The 20,204-nt window shown below is 31.4% G+C and overlaps 2 protein-coding genes across 4 annotated transcripts; one reads left to right on the top strand and one right to left on the bottom strand.

Moving 5' to 3' along the window:
- The first annotated feature begins 3,867 nt into the window (after positions 1 to 3,867).
- Positions 3,868 to 5,018, top strand: LOC106762998 (probable carboxylesterase 18). Its single transcript, XM_014647151.2, has one exon. It carries the CDS (start codon positions 3,971 to 3,973, stop codon positions 4,952 to 4,954), a length of 984 nt encoding a protein of 327 aa, XP_014502637.1. The 5' UTR covers positions 3,868 to 3,970; the 3' UTR covers positions 4,955 to 5,018.
- A 2,008-nt stretch (positions 5,019 to 7,026) lies between these two features.
- On the bottom strand, positions 7,027 to 19,267 carry LOC106762895 (DNA (cytosine-5)-methyltransferase 1). 3 transcript variants are annotated; one of them, XM_022784412.1, is made up of 14 exons: positions 19,109 to 19,267; positions 17,101 to 17,140; positions 16,088 to 16,132; positions 11,958 to 13,458; positions 10,191 to 11,694; positions 9,831 to 9,995; positions 9,264 to 9,462; positions 9,055 to 9,166; positions 8,815 to 8,962; positions 8,525 to 8,722; positions 8,151 to 8,429; positions 7,902 to 8,063; positions 7,602 to 7,820; positions 7,027 to 7,337 (listed from the first exon to the last, which is right to left on the bottom strand). In XM_022784412.1, exons 2-14 carry the CDS (start codon positions 17,111 to 17,113, stop codon positions 7,200 to 7,202), a joined length of 4,683 nt encoding a protein of 1,560 aa, XP_022640133.1. In that variant the 5' UTR covers positions 17,114 to 17,140; positions 19,109 to 19,267; the 3' UTR covers positions 7,027 to 7,199. The 3 variants fall into 3 exon arrangements, with proteins under 3 accessions (XP_022640133.1, XP_022640135.1, XP_014502496.1); XM_022784414.1 differs by lacking the exons at positions 16,088 to 16,132; positions 17,101 to 17,140; positions 19,109 to 19,267 and adding an exon at positions 13,816 to 13,961; XM_014647010.2 differs by lacking the exons at positions 16,088 to 16,132; positions 17,101 to 17,140; positions 19,109 to 19,267 and adding an exon at positions 13,579 to 13,767.
- Between the last annotated feature and the right edge of the window lie 937 nt (positions 19,268 to 20,204).

Below are 20,204 nucleotides of genomic sequence, written 5' to 3'. Positions count from 1 at the left end.
ACTATAATAAGAGAAAAAAAAATTGGAAGGGTGTAGGTTGACTTTAATAAGAAAGAGAAAAAATTAGAGAGGTGCAGAATGACTTTATGAAGAAAGAGAAAATATTAAAATAATATTAATTAAGGTTAAAATAGTAATTTTTGGAGGTGCAGGATGAAAGTTTGAAGGTGTAGGATGAAACACCCTTAACCATTTTGACAACACTATATTTTTTTATTTATTTTGAAAGTTTAACATCATTTTAGACTTAAATTTATTTAGATTTAAATTAAAAAAATTTGTTATTAGGAATTGAAAAAGAAAACTTGAAATTAAGTAAACGAGTAAGTAAATTCGTTTAATTCATGCAATAAGCTGAGTTGAATTTAAAATTTTTTACTCGCTAATAAATAAATTAACTCAGAAAGTGCCCAATTGCACGATTTTAACAAGACTACTATTCACCTTCAGGATTTTCAATAAGTAACCGAGGTAAAAGTGCTTAAGCTTTACGTTTACATTTCTTGATACAAGCTTGAGCCTGAAGAGCAAATAATCGGATATATCCTGAAGTCAACCTAAAAATATTTATCATAGTAAAATAAAAAATTCAATTTCTAAAAGTTTAGAAGAATTGGACCGAATTTGTTGACTTTAAGCTCAAGAAGTAGCGAAAACAAAAAACGATGGTATAAAATACTATTTTATGCATAATAACTATCCCCAACAGAGGCGTAAGATAGGTCTAGAAACTATTATTATTATTATCTTATTATGAGGGATAAAGAGATAATAGGTTTGTAAAGAAAGAAATAATAAAATTAAAGTCTCTTTCAAGTCTAAAATCCAATTTTCAAATTCAAAATATATTAAACTTGGATGAACTAATATTATATAACAACATAACTATTAAACTTACCGGAAATCTTCTAAGAAATCATCATTAATTACTTTGAATGTCTTTTACTTAAATATTTGTAGGGGTAAATATGTTTTTAGTCCTTATATTTTGGGGCGATTTTAGTTTTATTTCTTCTTTCAAACTAAGGTACAATTTAGTTCTTCAACATTAAAAAACTTTAGTTTTAGTCCTTTTTACCAATTTTTTTTAACTTTAACTAAAACTAGAGTTTTCTAATGTTGAAGAACTAAATTGTACCTTAGTTTGAAAGATGGACTAAAATCAAAATCGCTCCAAAATATAGAGACTAAAAAGATATTTAACCCAATGTTGTATTGTTTGCAGTCTTTATTATATAAATATTGGACAAAACTTTAAAAAATGTAGCAATAAATAAATCTATTTAAGTTTCAATCCAATAAAAAGAAAAAATCGAGCTTAATAAATAAACCAAATAAAATTTCGACAAACAATAATTAAATCAAACCTTGAACTTGTTTGAATATACCATTAAATTACGAATATAAGTTATCTAATACAATGCATTTCTACTTTACCCAAATTATAATAGATTTTCATAAATTATACAAATTATAATATAAGTAATATACTCCTTTTTCAGTTGCGAGATCGAGTCACTACTTACACCTTCTCAATTGGTCCTTCAGAGTCGTTCGATCTTGTTCTTTAGCCTCCTTCAGTGTCCTTCGTCCTTCAGAGTTGTCCAGAGGTGTACCTGTCAAAGATTCTTCCATGCTCAATTCAGTGTACTGTACAGTAATTTTGGGACAGTAGTAAATGCATAAAATATGAACCACCTATGTTATATATTTGACCTGTATTTATAGTTTTTGTCATGGGCATAGGACTAGTGAAATCTTAATCATGGCTCAATCCCAACCCAATGACTCTAATCACTTCTTTCCTTAATCCCAACGTAAATTACGAGTTTTGATCGATCGTCTGTCTTAGACCGTCCGATCATGTGTTTACAAGGTGATTACATGATCGTCCGATCCCTAAAATTCGAACAACAAAAGCTAGCAATAACTGACGCACACAACTCGATATGGTCTAGTGGCGGTGTGGCCCATCTCGTACACTTTTTATAGTAGCATAGAAAATAAAAAATAGGTTTAATAGGTTCGAAGGTCCCTATATTTGGGGGTTTGTTTCAATTGGGTCCTCCAATTTTGGAAGTGATCAATTAGGTCCCTAATTTTGTCAATTTGATTCAATAAGACCCTTTATGTTAACTGCAGATAACGTCGTGAAGTTTTTTAACATGTAGCACGCTGACGCTTCCAGGTGGGATAGTTTTAAGTGCATAGGTGGATTAAAAAATTTAAAAATTATTGGCAAATAAATTAATAAATGAAAATAAACCAATAAATGAAATTAGTAAACATATTAAAACTATGTTTCCTGGGGTCATGTAGGTGGTGCTGCAAAAGAGGAGAAATCTGCAAAATTAGGGTTCTTGGCTGGGTTCGTGGATGAAAGCAGAGAAAGAATGTTCTCTTAATCAGCTTCGACCGGAGCAACTTATCGTCAATGGATTGCCCCTCAAGTCAGATGAGATGGCCGAATTACTGGGATGCCTGCTACCTCCACGTAAACTGAAACCTGGTAGATATTGGTATGACAAAGAATCTGGTCTCTAGGGAAAGGTGATGCATTCATGCTTTATTACTGAGAATATTTTTGTTTCAATTTTGTGATCCAGAGAGTGGCTCAACAGTGGGAATTGCTCTTGAGTTTCCATCAAGAGGCTCAACTTTTGGCAATTCGTATGAAACTGGTGGACAACCATATTCCATATTTATGGAGTAATCAAGATTAAAAGCATCATGAGGTATGGAAGCACCAGGAGGAAGCATCTTCTTCATTAATTCCCTCCAACTCTCTTCTCTATTTTGATCCATATTCTTCGTATTCACAAACTCAGACACCCCTTAAACTTCAAACCATAAGTTCCTCAATTTTCAGCTTCAGATATTAGTATTGTAACTGGAAGTTACTCTCTAAAACAACAAATCCAAGATCTTGTGAGTAGATAGAAATCAACATATATATATTCATGAATGTTCTTACATAATAGTTGCGGAAAGATAATAATAAAACATCTGTCAGTTAAGAATCCTAATTTCACATATTTCCCCTCTTTTGCAGCACCACCTACCTGACCCCAAATTAGGAAACATACTTTTAATATGTTTACTAATTTCATTTATTGATTTATTTTCATTTATTAATTTATTTGCCAATAATTTTAAAATTTTTTAATCCACCTATGCACTTGAAATTGTCTCACCTCGAAACGTCAGCGTGCCACATGTTAAAAATCTTCACGACGTTATATGCAGTTAACAAAAAGGGTCTTATTTAATCAAATTGACAAAATTAGGAACCTAATTGATCAGAGGATCCAATTGAAACAAACTTCCAAATACATGAACTTCCGAACTTATTAAACGTAAAAAAATATATTTTTAAAACTATAATTATTACATTTAAAAAGATAAAATGATAATTTTAAATAAACTGAAATACATGTACATATAATAGTTCCAATAACAAAGACCCCTTTGATGATTTTATAACTATAACGACTTCACTGGAAATCTTCTGACAAAATATTTTTCGTATACTATAAAACTTTATTGGAAAGTATGTACATGTTTTCAGATAGAAAAGCATATTTTTATTAAAAAATAATAATAATGTAATTCAGAAATTCATTATGCAAATAAATTACCCATTAAAACACAATAATAAATTAAAGTCATTTTTCTAATCAAATTAAAAATAAAAATAAAAAACTTGGTTCGGACTAGTTAAGATAAGGAAGTTAATGCATGACGTGACATAACCAACCACTCCAGTCTCATTCTACCTATTAGATATTTATATATATATATATTTATTTATTTATTTATTTATAATACGTTATTAAAAAGTTATTAAAAAAAAGTTTTTAAAGAAATTTTGCCTTCAGAAGAAATCTTCTTCTCTTTGCAGCCACTTATTAACTGGCTCGTTTCCCTCTCGACTCACCGTGCCTACCGAGTCAACTCACCACCACAAGCAATGGCTGCACCCACCAAACCAACCATTCCATGGAAGCTCCGTGTAACGACATCTCTGCTTTCTCTCCTTCTCAAAGCCTCTCGCCGCTCTAACGGCACCGTCAACCGCCGTCTCTTCAACCTCTTCGACACCCAGCTCCCTCCTAATCCCAACCCTATCGACGGCGTCACCACCTCTGACGTCACTGTCGATGCCACACGCAACCTCTGGTTTCGCCTCTTCTCTCCCACCACTTCCGCCTCTGCCGCCACCCTTCCTGTCGTCGTCTTCTTCCACGGCGGTGGCTTCACGTTCCTCTCCCCGGCCACAACCAGGTACGACGCTTTCTGCCGCTCCCTGTGCCGCTCCATCAACGCCGTCATCGTCTCCGTTAACTACCGCCTAGCCCCCGAACACCGTTACCCTTCCCAAAACGACGATGGTTTCGACGTCGTTAAATACCTCGACGAAAACGGCGCCACTTTGGGTAACGTTGGTAAGTGCTTTTTAGCGGGTGATAGTTCGGGCGGGAACACAGCGCACCACGTGGCAATTCGGGTTTGCAAAGAGAGGCTCCGATTCGTTAGAGTAATCGGGTTGGTTTCGATTGAACCGTTTTTTGGAGGGCAAGAGCGAGTCGAATCAGAGATCCGAATCACGCAAGACCCGGTGGTTTCGTTGGATGCTTCCGATTGGTATTGGAAGGCCATTTTGCCCAACGGGTCGGACCGTGACCACGAAGTTGTTAATGTGAGTGGGCCAAATGCGGTGGATATTTCCGGTTTGAACTATCCGAAGACGCTTTTGGTTGTGGCGGGTTTTGACCCATTAAAGGATTGGCAAAGAAGATACTCTGAATGGTTAAGAAAATCGGGTAAGGATGTTGAAATAATTGAATACCCGAAAATGATCCATGGGTTTCACTTGTTTCCATATTTACCCGAAGTTTCTCAGTTTCTTTCTCATGTTAACCATTTCATTGTCAAACAAGTAGCTGGTAGTTAGAGTTCTGTCACGTTTTATACTGTAATATTATAATTATAATAACAAATATTTTATTTTCTTGTAATATTATGATTTTAGTGTGAAAAAAAAAATATTTTGTATGGAAAATAGTTTTTTTAACAACTTTTTTTTACAATTTTTTAATAATATATATGTGATAGTTTTTTATTGATTTGTTTTAAATATTTTTTTAAAATAAATTTAAAAAACGAATGAAATGATTAGAAATGTCTTGTTATAAAAAAATTATTAAAAAGTGTTCTTAAAATATTAAACTAAAAGACAAAAAATAAATAGACTTATGAAATGAAATGGCCATGGTGGTTGGGTAATTACATTATATAGTGATAGGTCTCAAAGAGAAAAGAAATTTATAAAGGTTTATTTTTATTATTTTTTTTTTTCATTCTAAAAACTCTTCATTATTGTTTATCTGTGATGATATCATATAGTAAGTCTAATTAAGTAATAAGAACTTCATAAATAAATTCATAATGATGATATTAGTTACAGTGTTTTCCACCCCTATTCCTAATGCACTTGTTTATTAATTTTGTTTCCAGTGAAATAATTTTTTATAAAATTGGTGCAGTTTAGTAATAGAATTATTCTAACCCATTTTAAATGTTAATTAAGTAGATTTCATGGTATTTTACTTAATAGAAAATCTTGGATCTAATTTTTAAAATTGTTGAACTATATGGAGAATTGTAATATAATTTATGACTTGCTGAAAAATCCTGTTAGGATCATTACATTTTATAAAATTCAAAATTTACTTAATAAATTTTGCATTATTTTTCAAATAATAAATAGGTATTAATTGGTATCTAAATAAGTACTGATTAAACTTGGAATGTGAATAGAAGCATAATTTGACATGTTAATTAATTGCATGTTAGGGTAATAGAATTTTTTTAACACGAAAAGCTACTAAGATGGTTGTGTAATATAAAGGTGTTGATACAGTGTGATTGTTGTTATATTGTCTAATATAATTTGGAAATATTCATTTAAAAATCTTCTTTTGTTTCTTTCTATTTTGGATTAAATATGTTTTTAGTCCTTATACTTTGGGGTGATTTTGGTTTTAATCCCTCTTTCAAACTAAGGTACAATTTAGTCCTTCAACTTTAGAAAAGTATGGTTTTAATCATTTTTACTAAATTTTTGATGTTTCAAGCACGTTTCATTATAATATTTTGATTGTTTACACTACTTAGACACATTTTTGTTTCAATGTTAACTGAGAAGCGCGTTTGAAACAACAAATAAAATTAAAAAAATTTGGTAAAAAAGACTAAAACCAGAGTTTTCTAAAATTGAAGAATTAAATTATACCTTAGTTTGAAAGAGGGATTAAAACCAAAACAGGGACTAAAAACATATTTAACCCTTCTATTTTTAACTTTTATTTGTATAGTATATATGTTAAAATATTATTGTTTTAATATTTATATTATTTAGCAATTTAGATAAAGGTCATTTAAATATTCTTTTAAAATACTTTTTAAGAATAAATTTGTAATAAGATTCCAAACTTTGAAATAGACAATTTCTTAAATGTAATTACTATAATAAATTTGAAGTGGGAAGGATTATTAACATAAGATTAACTAATTATATTTATGTTAATCCATCCCAATCAATCAACAGGTATATGATTCATTAAAATGTACAACATTCAATACCCAACCCATTTTGATATAATAATTTTTAAACTTAATAAGTTTTATTTGTGTAATATTTTGTAAGTACAGGAAAAAAATTATGCATGAATCTTCCTGCCAAGCAGGATACGATTAAAAGAAGACTAGGTTCCAAAATTATTCAATAAAAATAAAATCAACAAAATTTGTAATTTTTCATGAATTACAACTAATAATAGAACCATGTTAAAATATAATATTTGAGATAGTATTGGAAGGACACATTTTCGTTTAAAAATATTTATTTATTAGTCCAAACCTACTCAAAGTAAAATGTATTATTTCAAGCAAGTTCAAAAATAAAATTCACAAGCCATTTTTTTCGTAAACAGCCAAAACATAAACTAATCAAGAAAATCCAAGTTGTCAAAATGATCTCTTCGTAGCATTATCCATTCAATTCCGTAGTGGAAAACAAAGAAATTATCACTGTGAATACAAGGTCTAATTGTTTGTCAAACCCTGAATGATGATTTGCAAATATCTTGACAAATTTATTAACAAGCATGATCTTGAAAGAATGTAAGGACAATCTTCTATGTGGAGTTCTTACTGTTCACTGCTTCCTTCAGCTTCCTCCCTAATGCAAATGCCAGAGGAGGAGGCACAGCATTACCAATCTGTCTGTGCTTGTGAATGATATTGCCAGAAAATTTATAGTTATCTGGAAATCCCTGCACATTCATTATAGATATGCTTAGCTATATAGCTTATACCAAATCAGGAAATGCATGCTTGTTTCTCTGGCAAAGATCATAAGGACTACAGTTTTGTAATTAGCTATTAAGGATTATTATGCTCATTAGCTAATCATAGAAACTAATTTGTTGGACATTTGTATTAAACTTGACAAGAATTATCTGTAACAATTCAAAAATAACAGAAATTTCAGTTTGTTAGGATTCCATTTCTTATCAAACCAAGAGTTATCAACTTACTTGAGATCGAGCACACTCACGAACTGTAAGAATCCTATCTTGGTCAGGGTGGAAGCACATTCCAACCTTCCCCATTGGTTGAGGGTCTGTAATGGAAGTTGGGAAATTCCCTTGCCAATCCAGCCTACCAAATAGTCCCTTCCATTGATTGTGCCGCTTAGCCGTATTGGGCAAGCACCATGGTATCAAATCAACAACTTGTCCATTAGACAATGTTACCTACATTTCATAAGGTTTCACAGATTAAGATAGGTCACAAATGTTTTGCAATGTAAAAAGTTCACAAGAATTTAGCTCCACCTTTTCCTCTGGAAGATCACGCCAATCAGCACCTGGCCTCTTGGGAATTTTCTGGCATCGAATCAAGTTCAATTCGTTCATCTCCTTGGAAATATGATCAGTCAAGACAATCATCTCACCACGAATCCTCTTTTGAAACCATGATACAGGGTCATTTTGATACTGCACAACATAAAAAACAGGCAAACAGTGAGTGAAAAATTTAAGAATGCAAAAATAAGTGACATGTATCTTTCCTATTTTACATACCTCCATGTTTCCTTTTGAGGCTCCATTACCCACTGCTGGGAGATCACCAATGGTATCTTTAACAGTTATTGCACGTAATGGAGCACCGTTTGCAGTACTACGGACAGCAGCATAATGGACATTTTCAGATAATGGGATCTTCAACTCGGGTGCCGAAAATACATGCATTGGTTCTGGCCACTCTGGAAGCACATCATCAGGACAGGCTGCCCATATGAATGCCCTTTTTCTTGATTGGGAAACCCCAAATGCTCCAGCCTCAAGGATACCAAACCTCACCTTTTGGACAAGTAAATCATACATTTATTAGTTCATTGAAGTTCTATTTATCAATGGAATGCATTACTAAAGGAAGAAAGTTGCAGTAATTTTACCTGATAACCCATCTCAAGAAGTGAAGCCAAGGTTAAACGGAATGTCTGTCCTTTATTGAAAGACACAAAGTTCCTCACATTCTCCAACAAGAAATATCTTGGTCGGAAATAATCAGCAAAGGATAAGAAAGCTAATATCATCTCACACTGGACTTTACTCCAACTGCTCTGATTAAACCTATTCATCCCAGAAAAACCCTGAAGCAAAAGCAACACATTGTTGAACAATTACCCAATAATATATTCGTCAGAAAAATATACAAAAAAAAAAAGTCAACAGCTAGAGATACCTGGCATGGAGGACCCCCATTAATGAAATCAACTTGTCCAGGCATTGGCAAATTACTTCTCTCACTCTCATCAAGCTTTGCAGCCAATTCTGCAGCTTCAGTAGTTGAGATACAATCATCTATGTCCCCGCACTTCTCCATTACAGCCCTGCATTACAAAAAATCAACCAAGTCACTTGAACAGATTCCACACCATTCAACATTTAGGCCTGGAATAGTTAACTAAACGGAATTATTTACCTAAGAATAACATTGCAATTGTTAATGAACACCAATGCATCAGGATGATTAGCTTTAAATGCATCACCAGCAGGCTCTTCATACTCGATAGCCCATTTAGTTGATGAAACACCTGAACCAATTTAAGCAATAAAATACACGTTATATTATGCATTGGTAGAAGATACAATATGGTTTTCTTCTTGCTATAATAACGTAGTTAAGATTACCCGACTGCTCCAACCCCTCTGATAAACCACCACAACCTGCAAAAATGTCCAAAGTTGCTAAACGTTTTTCATTTAATGTTTTTCCCTCCTTAGAAGACTCTGAATCGTCATCTCCCTCTTTAAATTTTCCTTTTCTCTTTCTAGCTGCAGCATCTGAGGTTTGTCCAGTTGAATATTTTACTTTTATGTGAGCTGGCAACTGTCAAGTAATTGGAAAAAAATAATAATAGTTAATTATCGAAAATCATAACTTGTCACAGCTGCACCCAAATGTAAAATTGATGTCATGAAGAATAATGATGATGATGATAGTCTATCTTAAGCTAAACTAAAACCTTTTATTTCAATCACAGTATAACGACAGATAGAGAATTTATATAAAGTATTTACAATGACTTAAAACTTTTGGATTGAATTTTAATTTACACAACAATCCATAAAGCAATCATTGCTACTCGGTAATAAATCGTAGACTCTGTATCATAAAATATCAACATATTGGAAGATTTGTCCACTGGATTAACAAGCACATTGCCTGCTTGTATATTAGGTACAAATACACAATACCTTTTTCAGTGACCCAGTGGCAGGATCATACAAGAGCTCGCAGAAAAATACATTTTGGAACATTCCGGGGGCACTTTGTTCAGGAATATCACTCTTCTTTCTGACTTCACATTTCCCTTCTATGGAATCTACAGAGATTATATGTGTTTCATCACTGTAATACACCTAGAATATAAATATGAAATACAAGTCAGTATAAAAAATTAAACATGAGATACACAAAGTAGAACTAATACCAAAAATAGAGCAATATGCACAAATAGCAGTTAACTTATCACAGCCAGGAGAAGCATGGATGACTTGGAAAAATAATATTATAAAATTCACATAATCATGCTATGTAGCACTTGTAGCTTATACCTCTTGTATATCAGAGCAGTATGCCTTCTCATTTGATACATCTTCTGGTCGAAAGAACCTCCTGATTTTGACTTGGGTAGATTTTATTTCTGGATGTTTTATTTCCATTTTAACAACAATCTCTAGCACTTGACACACATCATAAGCTTTCAACCCCACATTCCTTCCACTCTTATGAGTTCCTTGCTCGATCTTTTCCTCAAATTCAAAGGGACTTACATAAACAAAATCATCAAGGGAATACTCGGTTCCTTTAAATAGGAAACCAGACTTGGAGGAATTTATACTGAAAATATTCTTCGCCTTTTCATCGTCATGTATTTTGCAAGAGGAGCAAATACCAGACCCTTGACCCAAAGTATCAAATGGAAGGCTAAAGAAAGCACCTCTTTCAGGCCAGTACAGGCTTTTACAATAATATTCAGTAGATAGTCCTTTCTTCTTCCTTTCTTCTGCTCTAGCCCTGTCAACTCTATCTGCAATTGTATTATCCTTTCGATGCTGATGCCCCCAAGGCCTTTTTTGAATATTAACAACAACTGTCCGCTTAACATCCTGCAGTCCCAGATCCCTACAATCATTAGTCAAAAATACCTCTCTCTCATTAGCAGCATTGCCAATAACAGTATGACAACCATGCTGCATCATCCTACCATGAAACATTTTTCTTCCATTCTTTGACTCAAACATATACTCAACACAATATATGTCTGGAAATTCATCTGTTTCATCAACTTCCACTAACACGAATTTTCCTACAGAAATAACTTCCCCATTAATGATTGCCTGCTTATAAACAGGATATCCAGAAGTAGTCTTCCCTTCAGGTTTTCCTTCCCACGTTATTTCAGCATTACCCGAAAATGTGCTGGTTTGCTTAGAATGTGAATTCTTCTTTGAAGTTCCCTCCAAAAGTATTGGCTCCTCTTCATTGTCCTCCTCTTCATTTTCTTCCTGTTCCTCCAATTCATCCTCTTCCTTTAACTCGCTGACAGGCCCCTCCTTTGAATCTTCTGGCAAATGGCTCGAGTAATACTCTCCCCAAATCTTATTGATTAGCTGTGTAGTTGTTGCGCGCATTGCTTTCCTCTTGGAAACAATAGGACCCACTGCTGCTCTAGGATTTAAATTAGGCTCACTCCGTGGCAAAACTTTCTTCTTCTTCACTAGCCATTTGGTATGGTGCCGCTCCTCCATTTTGTTTGTAAGACCAGTCACAAATGGAGACTTTCTGATCTTATCATCAGGAAATTCTGCAAAAAGTTGCAGAATAATCTGTCCGTGGACAACAACATATCTCTCAACAGCCAATGGATCAGAAGAAATGTAAGAAACATCTTTCTGATTAAACTCGGATACTTTTTTTATGACATCTCCAAAGGAAAGTCGTGACACTCGGCTCTGTTCCTTCAGTAAGGTAATGATGGCTATAGCAAGCCTTGCAGTTTTCAACACTGTCTCATACCAAGGAGCATACTGCTTTGCTGGTTTGCCAAGTCTGTACCTGAAAGGAGTGACGTATGAATGAGTTTGGTTGTCATTTACATACTAATTGTATTTATTTTGAACAAGATTATTAGATGAAGTTATATAAAGTATTCACATATGTTTCATAAGTTATGACAAGATCATCCAAAGAGCTTTTTTGAGACAATTTGGTTACAATTGTATTGGCAGTTTGCTACCCAGGTAGTCAAATGGATTTTCTAATAATACTTCATTGGAAACCTAAACAATAGCATTACTTTTAGACAAGAGGCATCATACCAGGCCAAATCTGTTCGGATGGATATGAAAATAATCGATGATCCAAATTCTATCATCCATTCCTTTATGGCACTCAGATAAATTGGCATTCCATCAGCAGCCTGTGTTTCTGAACTGGTGGACGAAGATTGGCCAGCCTCAGTATCAAGATGGAAACCACTTCCATCATCTGCAGTCATTACACCGGAGCCAAAGATGGCAACATCGATGTCTGAACAAGATTTCATAGGAAGAAGTTCCAAGGAAACCAACCTTGCATCCGAATTATACAAAGACCAGTTATGAAGCATGCTTCGAGGAAGATCTTCAGTGTCATAGACATCGTAGTCATTATCGAAAACTATAAATTCGTCTGTTTCTTGTAGGGAGGTTCTGTAAAACGCAGGGAGAGGATAATCATTGGCAATCTCGTCTTCATTAATTTTTATATAGAATTTGTTTGAAGCAGAGCCTGATCTGTAGTTTTTCTTCTGCTTCCTCGATTTCCAATATTCTTCTTCCTGCAAAAGTCGGGCTAGCTTTGCATCTTCATCCTCATCGTTTGGAGAATCTACCAAATCCGTCTGATTCTTCTTCTCTTCGTCCCCAGTTCCTGAACCAATCTTTAAAGTCCCATTTGAGGGCATTACTTGCATAAGTGCATGGTTTGCTTGCTTCTTCGCCTCATCTCTAAGAGCAATAAGAGCGGCGATATCTGCAAACATCATGTCATTTGATTTGGATGTCATGTCCAAACCGATGAGTTGCTTATAAATGAACTCACCCTGAGATATAACAAAATCCTTAATCGATGCGGTTCCAGAGAAGGATTTGTTACCACTCATTGACCGTGCAATGCCAGCAAGTAGCTCATCGAGACTTATACTAGGGTCACCCCCCGAGGACTTTGCAAGTTTTTTATATACCTCAACACATGCACGAGCCTTTTCAAAAAACTGATCATAAAACTTTTTGTAACTAGCAGCAGGTTTCTGACAGTCATAATCAGCAACATCAGTGGAAATCCATATCACTGGAGAGCCATCTTCATATCCAGATATATCCCAAGATTCAATTCTACCGAATCCTTCACACTTAATGCCTTTCTCTTTCTTCTTGCCTGTGCTTGGTTCAAGCGGCAATATAACTCCAGTAATATATAAATCAGTCACCTCGAGCATTTCGAGATGCTGTCCTTTACCATTTTCATCATGAAGGATAAACTCTGTAATTCGTCTATTTGGGCGACCATCATCTTGTCCAGCAGTCAACCGGACAGCTACAATTTCTTCATCTACAATCTGATCCTTCTCTGTTTCAATGAGACAGGACTTATCCGATATTGAAAAGGATTTCTCTTTCAAATCTTTACACGCTGCAGCTCGTTTTGGCATTTTGCGTGGAGCTGGAGCTTCCTCAGGGCTCCCTGCCAAACTCCGTTTCTTTTGTTTGTTTGTAGACATTACTTCCCCTTCTCCTTTGGAAAGAGCAAAATCCTCTTTACTCTTGGTGTTCTTCGCAACTATTTCAAACATAAAAAAAAAAAAAAAAAAAAAAAAAAAAAAAAAAACATAATCATAAGTTTACCCAAAAATTAAGAAATATAGAGGCAATAACAAAGGACAATCGAAACAAGCTGTACATCGATGAATGTCTTAACATAATCACTGCATAGATTGCAGAACATGATCAAAATAAATAAATTTCTTTCATATGAAATCTACCCACAAAAAACACCAACATGGCCCAAGGTCAAATCTACCCACAGAACCATGATAGAGTCAAAAGATAGAATGTTTGACACAAAAATAAAAAATAAAAAACCCTAAAAATCGTAAATAGATGTCTGAACAAAAAAAAAAATCAATTATGAACTCACATGACACTTAAAATTTCATGATATATGACACAACATCCCATTCTGAACAATCACGAGAAAATATCTGAAACAGTTTTTAAAAATGTTAATGGAAAAAGGGGAAAATCAATAGTGAAATCAACAATACACAAAAAGAAAATGCATGCAAATAACAAAGATGCCACCCAGAACAATAGCAGCCAACAGGGCACAAAACCAAAGATGGTTAAATGAAACCAAGCAGAACAGTAAGACAAACAATAATATGGTTAAGACCTGGTTCTGAGGAATCCAGAAGAGAAGCGCAACCCATGTTTTGAATCCTGTTTTTTTATTTTCAAATGGCTTGTTTTGATAATACTCACTGGGTTTGTGAGAAATCTAATTAGGTTATTTCAAAGTGACTTTCCATTTCATAGTAATGCTTTTGGCGGGGATGCAAATATTGGAAGGGAGGGTTTTTTTGGCGCCCATGAACCCTCAAACTACTGAAACCTTACAAAAAAACAAATGAAAAAAATGGAAAAGAATGTCCATATCTGTCTTAAATTTTCATTTTGTCATCATCAAAATTTGATCATAATATAGTTTTTAAGTTTTTATCATGATTTTTATAATGAGTATCTTTCTTCTATAAATTATAATTTGTTCGTAAATTTTCACATTTCATCAACTTAGAATTTTTTTTTTAACATACAACAAAAGTTATAGATTGGTCATTACATATTTATAAATTAACCATTATCAATTATATATAACAAATATTACTATAATTAATCATTACTATTTTTTAAATACTATAAAATTTAAAGCATCTATTTTTTTATCAGTGTATTTTCAAGATTATGTATCATTTTTTGTTGTTTTATATTCATTCTAATCATGTATTTATTTTAATATAATTATGTATTCAATTTTATATAAAATATCATTATTTTTGTTAATTATAGGATTATATAATTACTTGATAAATTAATTATGATTTGTCCAAATATTTTTAGTCGTGATTAACTAATTTAATCCTATCTTACGCATTTTATTGATAATCAATTTCAACTGAGTAAAGAACTACGATATAATATATATATATATATATATATATATATATATATATATATATATATATATATATNGAAAAAAAATTCTCGGCGTTTTTACCAAGGTCCGTTGGTACCTTTACCATCTCACTTTTTTTTACCAATTATTGGTAATTTTACCAAGACAGACTAGTAAGCTTAGTTAAAAACCAGTATTTTTACTGTTTTTTTTCCAGGTAAGAATACCCCTTTTATTGATAATCAATTTCCGGTAACTTTGCCATTTTATCTCGGTAATTCTACCACAGTCGATATATATATATATATATATATATATATATATATATATATATATATATATATATATATTATGTTATTTTATTTAGTTTGGCTTTGATTTCAACTTTTAACTAATTTTAAATTACGAATCTATTTAAACAAAATCTAAGAATAAAATGAAAATTATACTTATAAAGAATTGATTTTACAAATTTTTAATTAAATTGGTTTAGTTTTAAATATTTATAGTTTTATTGTATTTTTTATACTCAAGTTGTTTCATTAATACATATTTATTTAAATTGTCCTGAAAAAATGAAATTGAAAGAGATTTAAACTATGAAAAACAATGATGATAAGGATTCAAATTCATCTAAAAGAGTTTTAACTCTTGTGGAGAGTTCACAAGTCTTCACACTTTTTAAGAAAAAAAAAATACGGATAGACCTATTTTTGCTTATCTACTTTTATTTATTTTATTAAATGTGTAAAGAGTTAACGATTTGGAAATTTCGTCTTACATGTGACTTGACAAATTGATGGATAAAACAGATTGGATTTTTATGAACTAAAGGATTAAAAATTTGTCCTAACTCCTTTATTCAATTAGATTAACAATCTCAACCAGGCCTAACCTGCTTCAAGGACTAGTTAAATTCTTTTTATAATAATTTCATACTTAAATTAGTAAAAATTAAAAAAAATCACAAAAAAAAATAGAAAGACTGGGTAAGTATATTTAAATTAAAAAAGTATAATTATAAAGAACAAACAGCAATCTTTCAATTTCTTCTTTTTATAATTAAATTGGTTTAGTTTTAAATATATATACTTTTATTGTGTTTGTTTCTAAATTTAAAGTGTGTAATTAATGTCCACTTAATTAAAAATGGTGTCAAAACTTACCAAATTACATATAAAATAAATAATTAGCAATGTTAAATCCAACACAAATCAATAGAAACCAGAATACGAACCTCTAGGTGTGGTTGCTCTCTTCTTTTGTTTTCCCTTGCCCCGTCCTATAAACAATGAGATAGAATAAGATTCAAATTATGTGTAGAAGATGGCGAGGATAAGCATTCACTTAAAAATTAATTTCTTAACTTTCTCTATATAAAATTAATTATTTTTATTATTTGACTGCACCAGAAAAAATATGTAAAAACAGCTGTAATAAATTTCAAATACTTTTTAAAGTTATAAAAAAAACATTTAAAAAATATCTACAAAGTTTCATCATTTAACAAGATTATAAATTAACTTTAATTATTAATTTTAAATTCCTTTACATTTAAGTAACATTTCATCCAGGTACTCTAATATTTTATTTATTTGAAATCAATCGGAAGCTAAAATAACTAATATTGTTTCATATTCAACATTGTTACTGAAGTGATAATTGGGAAAAACAAAATCCTACTCGTACAAACTAGTTTTGCATTTTTTTTTAAGATTCATAATTTGTATTATTAATATTTAGAGTTAAAAACTGAGTTGTTAGATGTATTTATTGGTTTATTATAATTTTTTGAAATAAAAAATATTATTTAAACTGGTCAATATGTGTCTGCACATTACAGACATAAATAAAACCAGATTTAAACTCTTCAGACTCTCTTTTATTGGAAGCATTGTTCTCGCGCAATGAAAAGAAAAAATTGTGATAATTTCATGCAATTGAGTTTGTATCTTCAATGATTCGTGGTCAAGTTGTTAGTGATAATCCGACGGTTGATATTTGTTCACACTGAAGTTAGAAAATAAGTAAAAGAAACATGGAAAAAAATTAAATAAAAGTATATCAAAAGATATTTAAAATAAAAAGATATAATTATAAAAAGAATTGCTTTTGTAATCTTTTATTTTTTATTTTTTCTTTCAGTGAAATTGGTTTTATTTTAAACATGTATAGTTTTATTGTGTTTGTTTATACTATCAAAGTTTATTATTAAATGCAAGAAAATTCAAGGAAAACCAGAATACAAACCTGTAGGTGCCATTATTATACTCTTTTGCTTTGCTGGGTCCTAAGAAAATGAAGTGAGTGAGATGAGATTCAAACTAAGAGAAAATGATGGTAAAAGATATTCAAGTTGAGAATCTTACATAAGACTTCACACTCTCTTAAAAGGACAATAATAAAGACATACATATTTTTCCTTACCTACTTTTACCTTGTTAAATGTGTAAAGGATCAGTAAGTTGGTAGGTCCTGCTATACATGTGACTTGACAGGTTATTAGAAAGACAAGAATACAGACAGACCTACTTTTGCTTACCTACTTTTATCTTATTAAATGTGTAACGGGACCAGTAAGTTGGTCAGTCCTGCCATACATGTGACCTACTTTTACCTTATTAAATGTGTAACGGGACCAGTAAGTNGTAACGGGACCAGTAAGTTGGTCAGTCCTGCCATACATGTGACCTACTTTTACCTTATTAAATGTGTAACGGGACCAGTAAGTTGGTCAGTCCTGTCATACATGTGACCTGACAAATTATTAAAAAGATAGAAACACAAACAGAGCTACATTTGCTTACCTACTTTTACCTTATTAAATGTATAACGGGACCAGTAAGTTGGTCAGTCCTGCCATACATGTGACCTGACAGATTATTAAAAAGACAAGAATACAGACAGACCTACTTTTACTTACCTACTTTTACTTTATTAAATGTGTAACGGACCACTGAGTTGGTCAGTCCTGTCCCTATATGTGACCTTATAGGTTATTAAGCTAAATAAACCAAATTATTACGAGTTGGCAGGCTCAAAGGATATCCTAAGTTATCTCTATTCAACTAGGTTAAAGGAGACTCAAGTCACATTATTTAAATATTTTTAATATAAAAAATACATATTTTATTAAATTCGTTTCTTAACTTTGTCTAAACAAAATAAATAAATTATTTTTATTATTCGATTACAGTGAGTAAAACACCAGGAAGAATTATGTAAAAACATTCTTAATAAATTTGAATTATTTTTTAATGTTAAGAAAGATTTCATCCCGCATACTCAAATTTTTTATTTATTTGAAATCAATACAAAGCTAAAATAACTAATCTTGTCTATATTGAACACTTTTACTGCCGTGATAATTGAAAAATAAATCCTACTCGCAAAAACTAGTTTTGCATTTTTTTTTAATTCATAATTTATAATTATTAAAATTTAGAGTTAAAAACTAATTTGATATGTATCTATCGGTTTATTATATTTTTTTGAAATAAATATATTTTTAAAACTGGTTAATATATGTCTGCACATTACAAAAATAAATAAAACCAAATTTAATGTGTCCAAACTCTCGTATTGGAAGCATGGTTCTAGCGCAATGAAAAACAAATGTGATAATTTTATGAAGTTGAGTTTGTATCTTCAATTATTCATGGTCAAGTTGTTAGTAATAATTCGATAGTAGAACATTTTTCACACTTATGTTCGTAAAAAAAAAAGTAAAAGAGTCATATAGAAGAATTAAATAAAAAAGGAATAAGAAGATCGAGTGAGTATATCAAAAGATATTTAAAATAAAAAAATATAATTATAAAAAAAAATGTTTTAGTAATCTTTTATTTTATTTTTTTTCTTCTTGAATTAAACTGATATAGTTATAAATATTTTTTCGAAGTGTATTATTAATATATACTTATTTAAATAGATGTCAAAACTTAACAAATTACATATCCAGAAAAGAATTACATGCAAGATAAATAAATGAATATTAGAATACTGACATGTAGGTGTCACTGTTATGCTATTTTGCTTTGTTATGTCCTAAAAACATGAAGTGAGTGAGAAGAGATTCAAACTATGAAAGGAAGACAGTGAGATAGATTCAACTTCACCATTGTGTATTATTAATGTGTACATTAATGATACATTCAAAGTGTATGATTAATGTATACTTATTTAAATAGAATATCAAAACTTACCAAATATGAGAATGTTAAATGCAAAACAAATCTATGAAAATCAGAATAAGAACCTGTAGGTGTCACTGTTATGCTCCTTTGCCTTGCTCTGTCTAAAAAAATGAGGTGGATGAGATGAGATTCAAACTATGAGAGGAAGATGGAGAGAGATTCAAGTTTACAGTCTTGCAAAGTTCACACTCTGGCGGCGCCTTTATAAGCTTTCACACTGACTTAAAAAGGGTGGGACACAGACCTACTTTTGCTTACCTACTTTTCCTTACTTTATTAAATGTGTAATGGATCAGGGAGTTGGGCCGCCCTACATGTGACCTGACAGATTGTTAAGGTAAATGGGCCGAGTTATTATGAGTTGACAGATTTAAAATATATCCTAACTGGTATTTATTTAATTAGATTAATGGACTGATCCTTCAAGCCCAACCTACTCTATATAAAAGTATTTAATATAAAAATATATTTTTTATTAAATTAACTTTTAGTTTAAATAAAATAAAATAAATTATTTTTATCATATGACTACATACATAAAACACAAGAAAAAAAATATATAAAAACATCTGTTGTAAATTTTTATTACTTTTTTATCTTATTCAACAAAATAATTTAAAAAAACATATAAAGTGTAACCATTTTAACCAGGTTGTAAAGTATCTTTAATCATTAATTTTCAATTCGTTTACATTTAAGAAACATTTCATCCAGCGTAGTCAAATATTTTATTTATTGTAAATCAATCCGAAGCTAAAATAACTAATCTTGTTTTATATTCAAAAGTGACACTGTAGCTACAATTGAAAAAAATCCTACTCGTAGAAATTAGTTTTGAATTTTTTTTAAGATTCACAATTTTTAATTATTAAAATTTAGAGTTAAAGACTAATTTGTGAGAACTATTTTTTTGTTTATCATATTTTTTTCAAATAAAAATATTGTTAAAACTGGTTAATACGTGTCCATACATTACAAAATAAATAAAACCAAATCTAAAATGTTAAAACTCTCTTATTCGATGCATGGTTCTCGCGCAATGAAAAAGAAAAGTGATAATTTTATGAAGTTGAGTTTGTATCTTCAATGATTCATGGTCAAATTGTTTGTCATAATCGATAGTAGAAAAATTTTCACACTCAAGTTAGTAAAAAGGTA

Source organism: Vigna radiata, chromosome 1, assembly GCF_000741045.1.
Source record: "Vigna radiata var. radiata cultivar VC1973A chromosome 1, Vradiata_ver6, whole genome shotgun sequence".
Lineage (NCBI taxonomy): Eukaryota > Viridiplantae > Streptophyta > Magnoliopsida > Fabales > Fabaceae > Vigna > Vigna radiata.
The sequence above is the reverse complement of the archived record's forward strand: the minus strand, read 5'-3'. Positions and strand labels throughout refer to the sequence as shown.

Bases quoted from the DNA above. Each gene is read 5' to 3' on its own strand.
- LOC106762998 (XM_014647151.2), top strand. From the start codon at position 3,971: ATGGCTGCACCCACCAAACCAACCATTCCATGGAAGCTCCGTGTAACG.
- LOC106762895 (XM_022784412.1), bottom strand. The intron at 8,963-9,054 runs GTAAATAATTCC...TTTGTAATGCAG, and splicing joins AATTGCAATGTTATTCTTAG to GGCTGTAATGGAGAAGTGCG. The intron at 8,064-8,150 runs GTATGTAAAATA...TATGTTGTGCAG, and splicing joins CCTCAAAAGGAAACATGGAG to TATCAAAATGACCCTGTATC.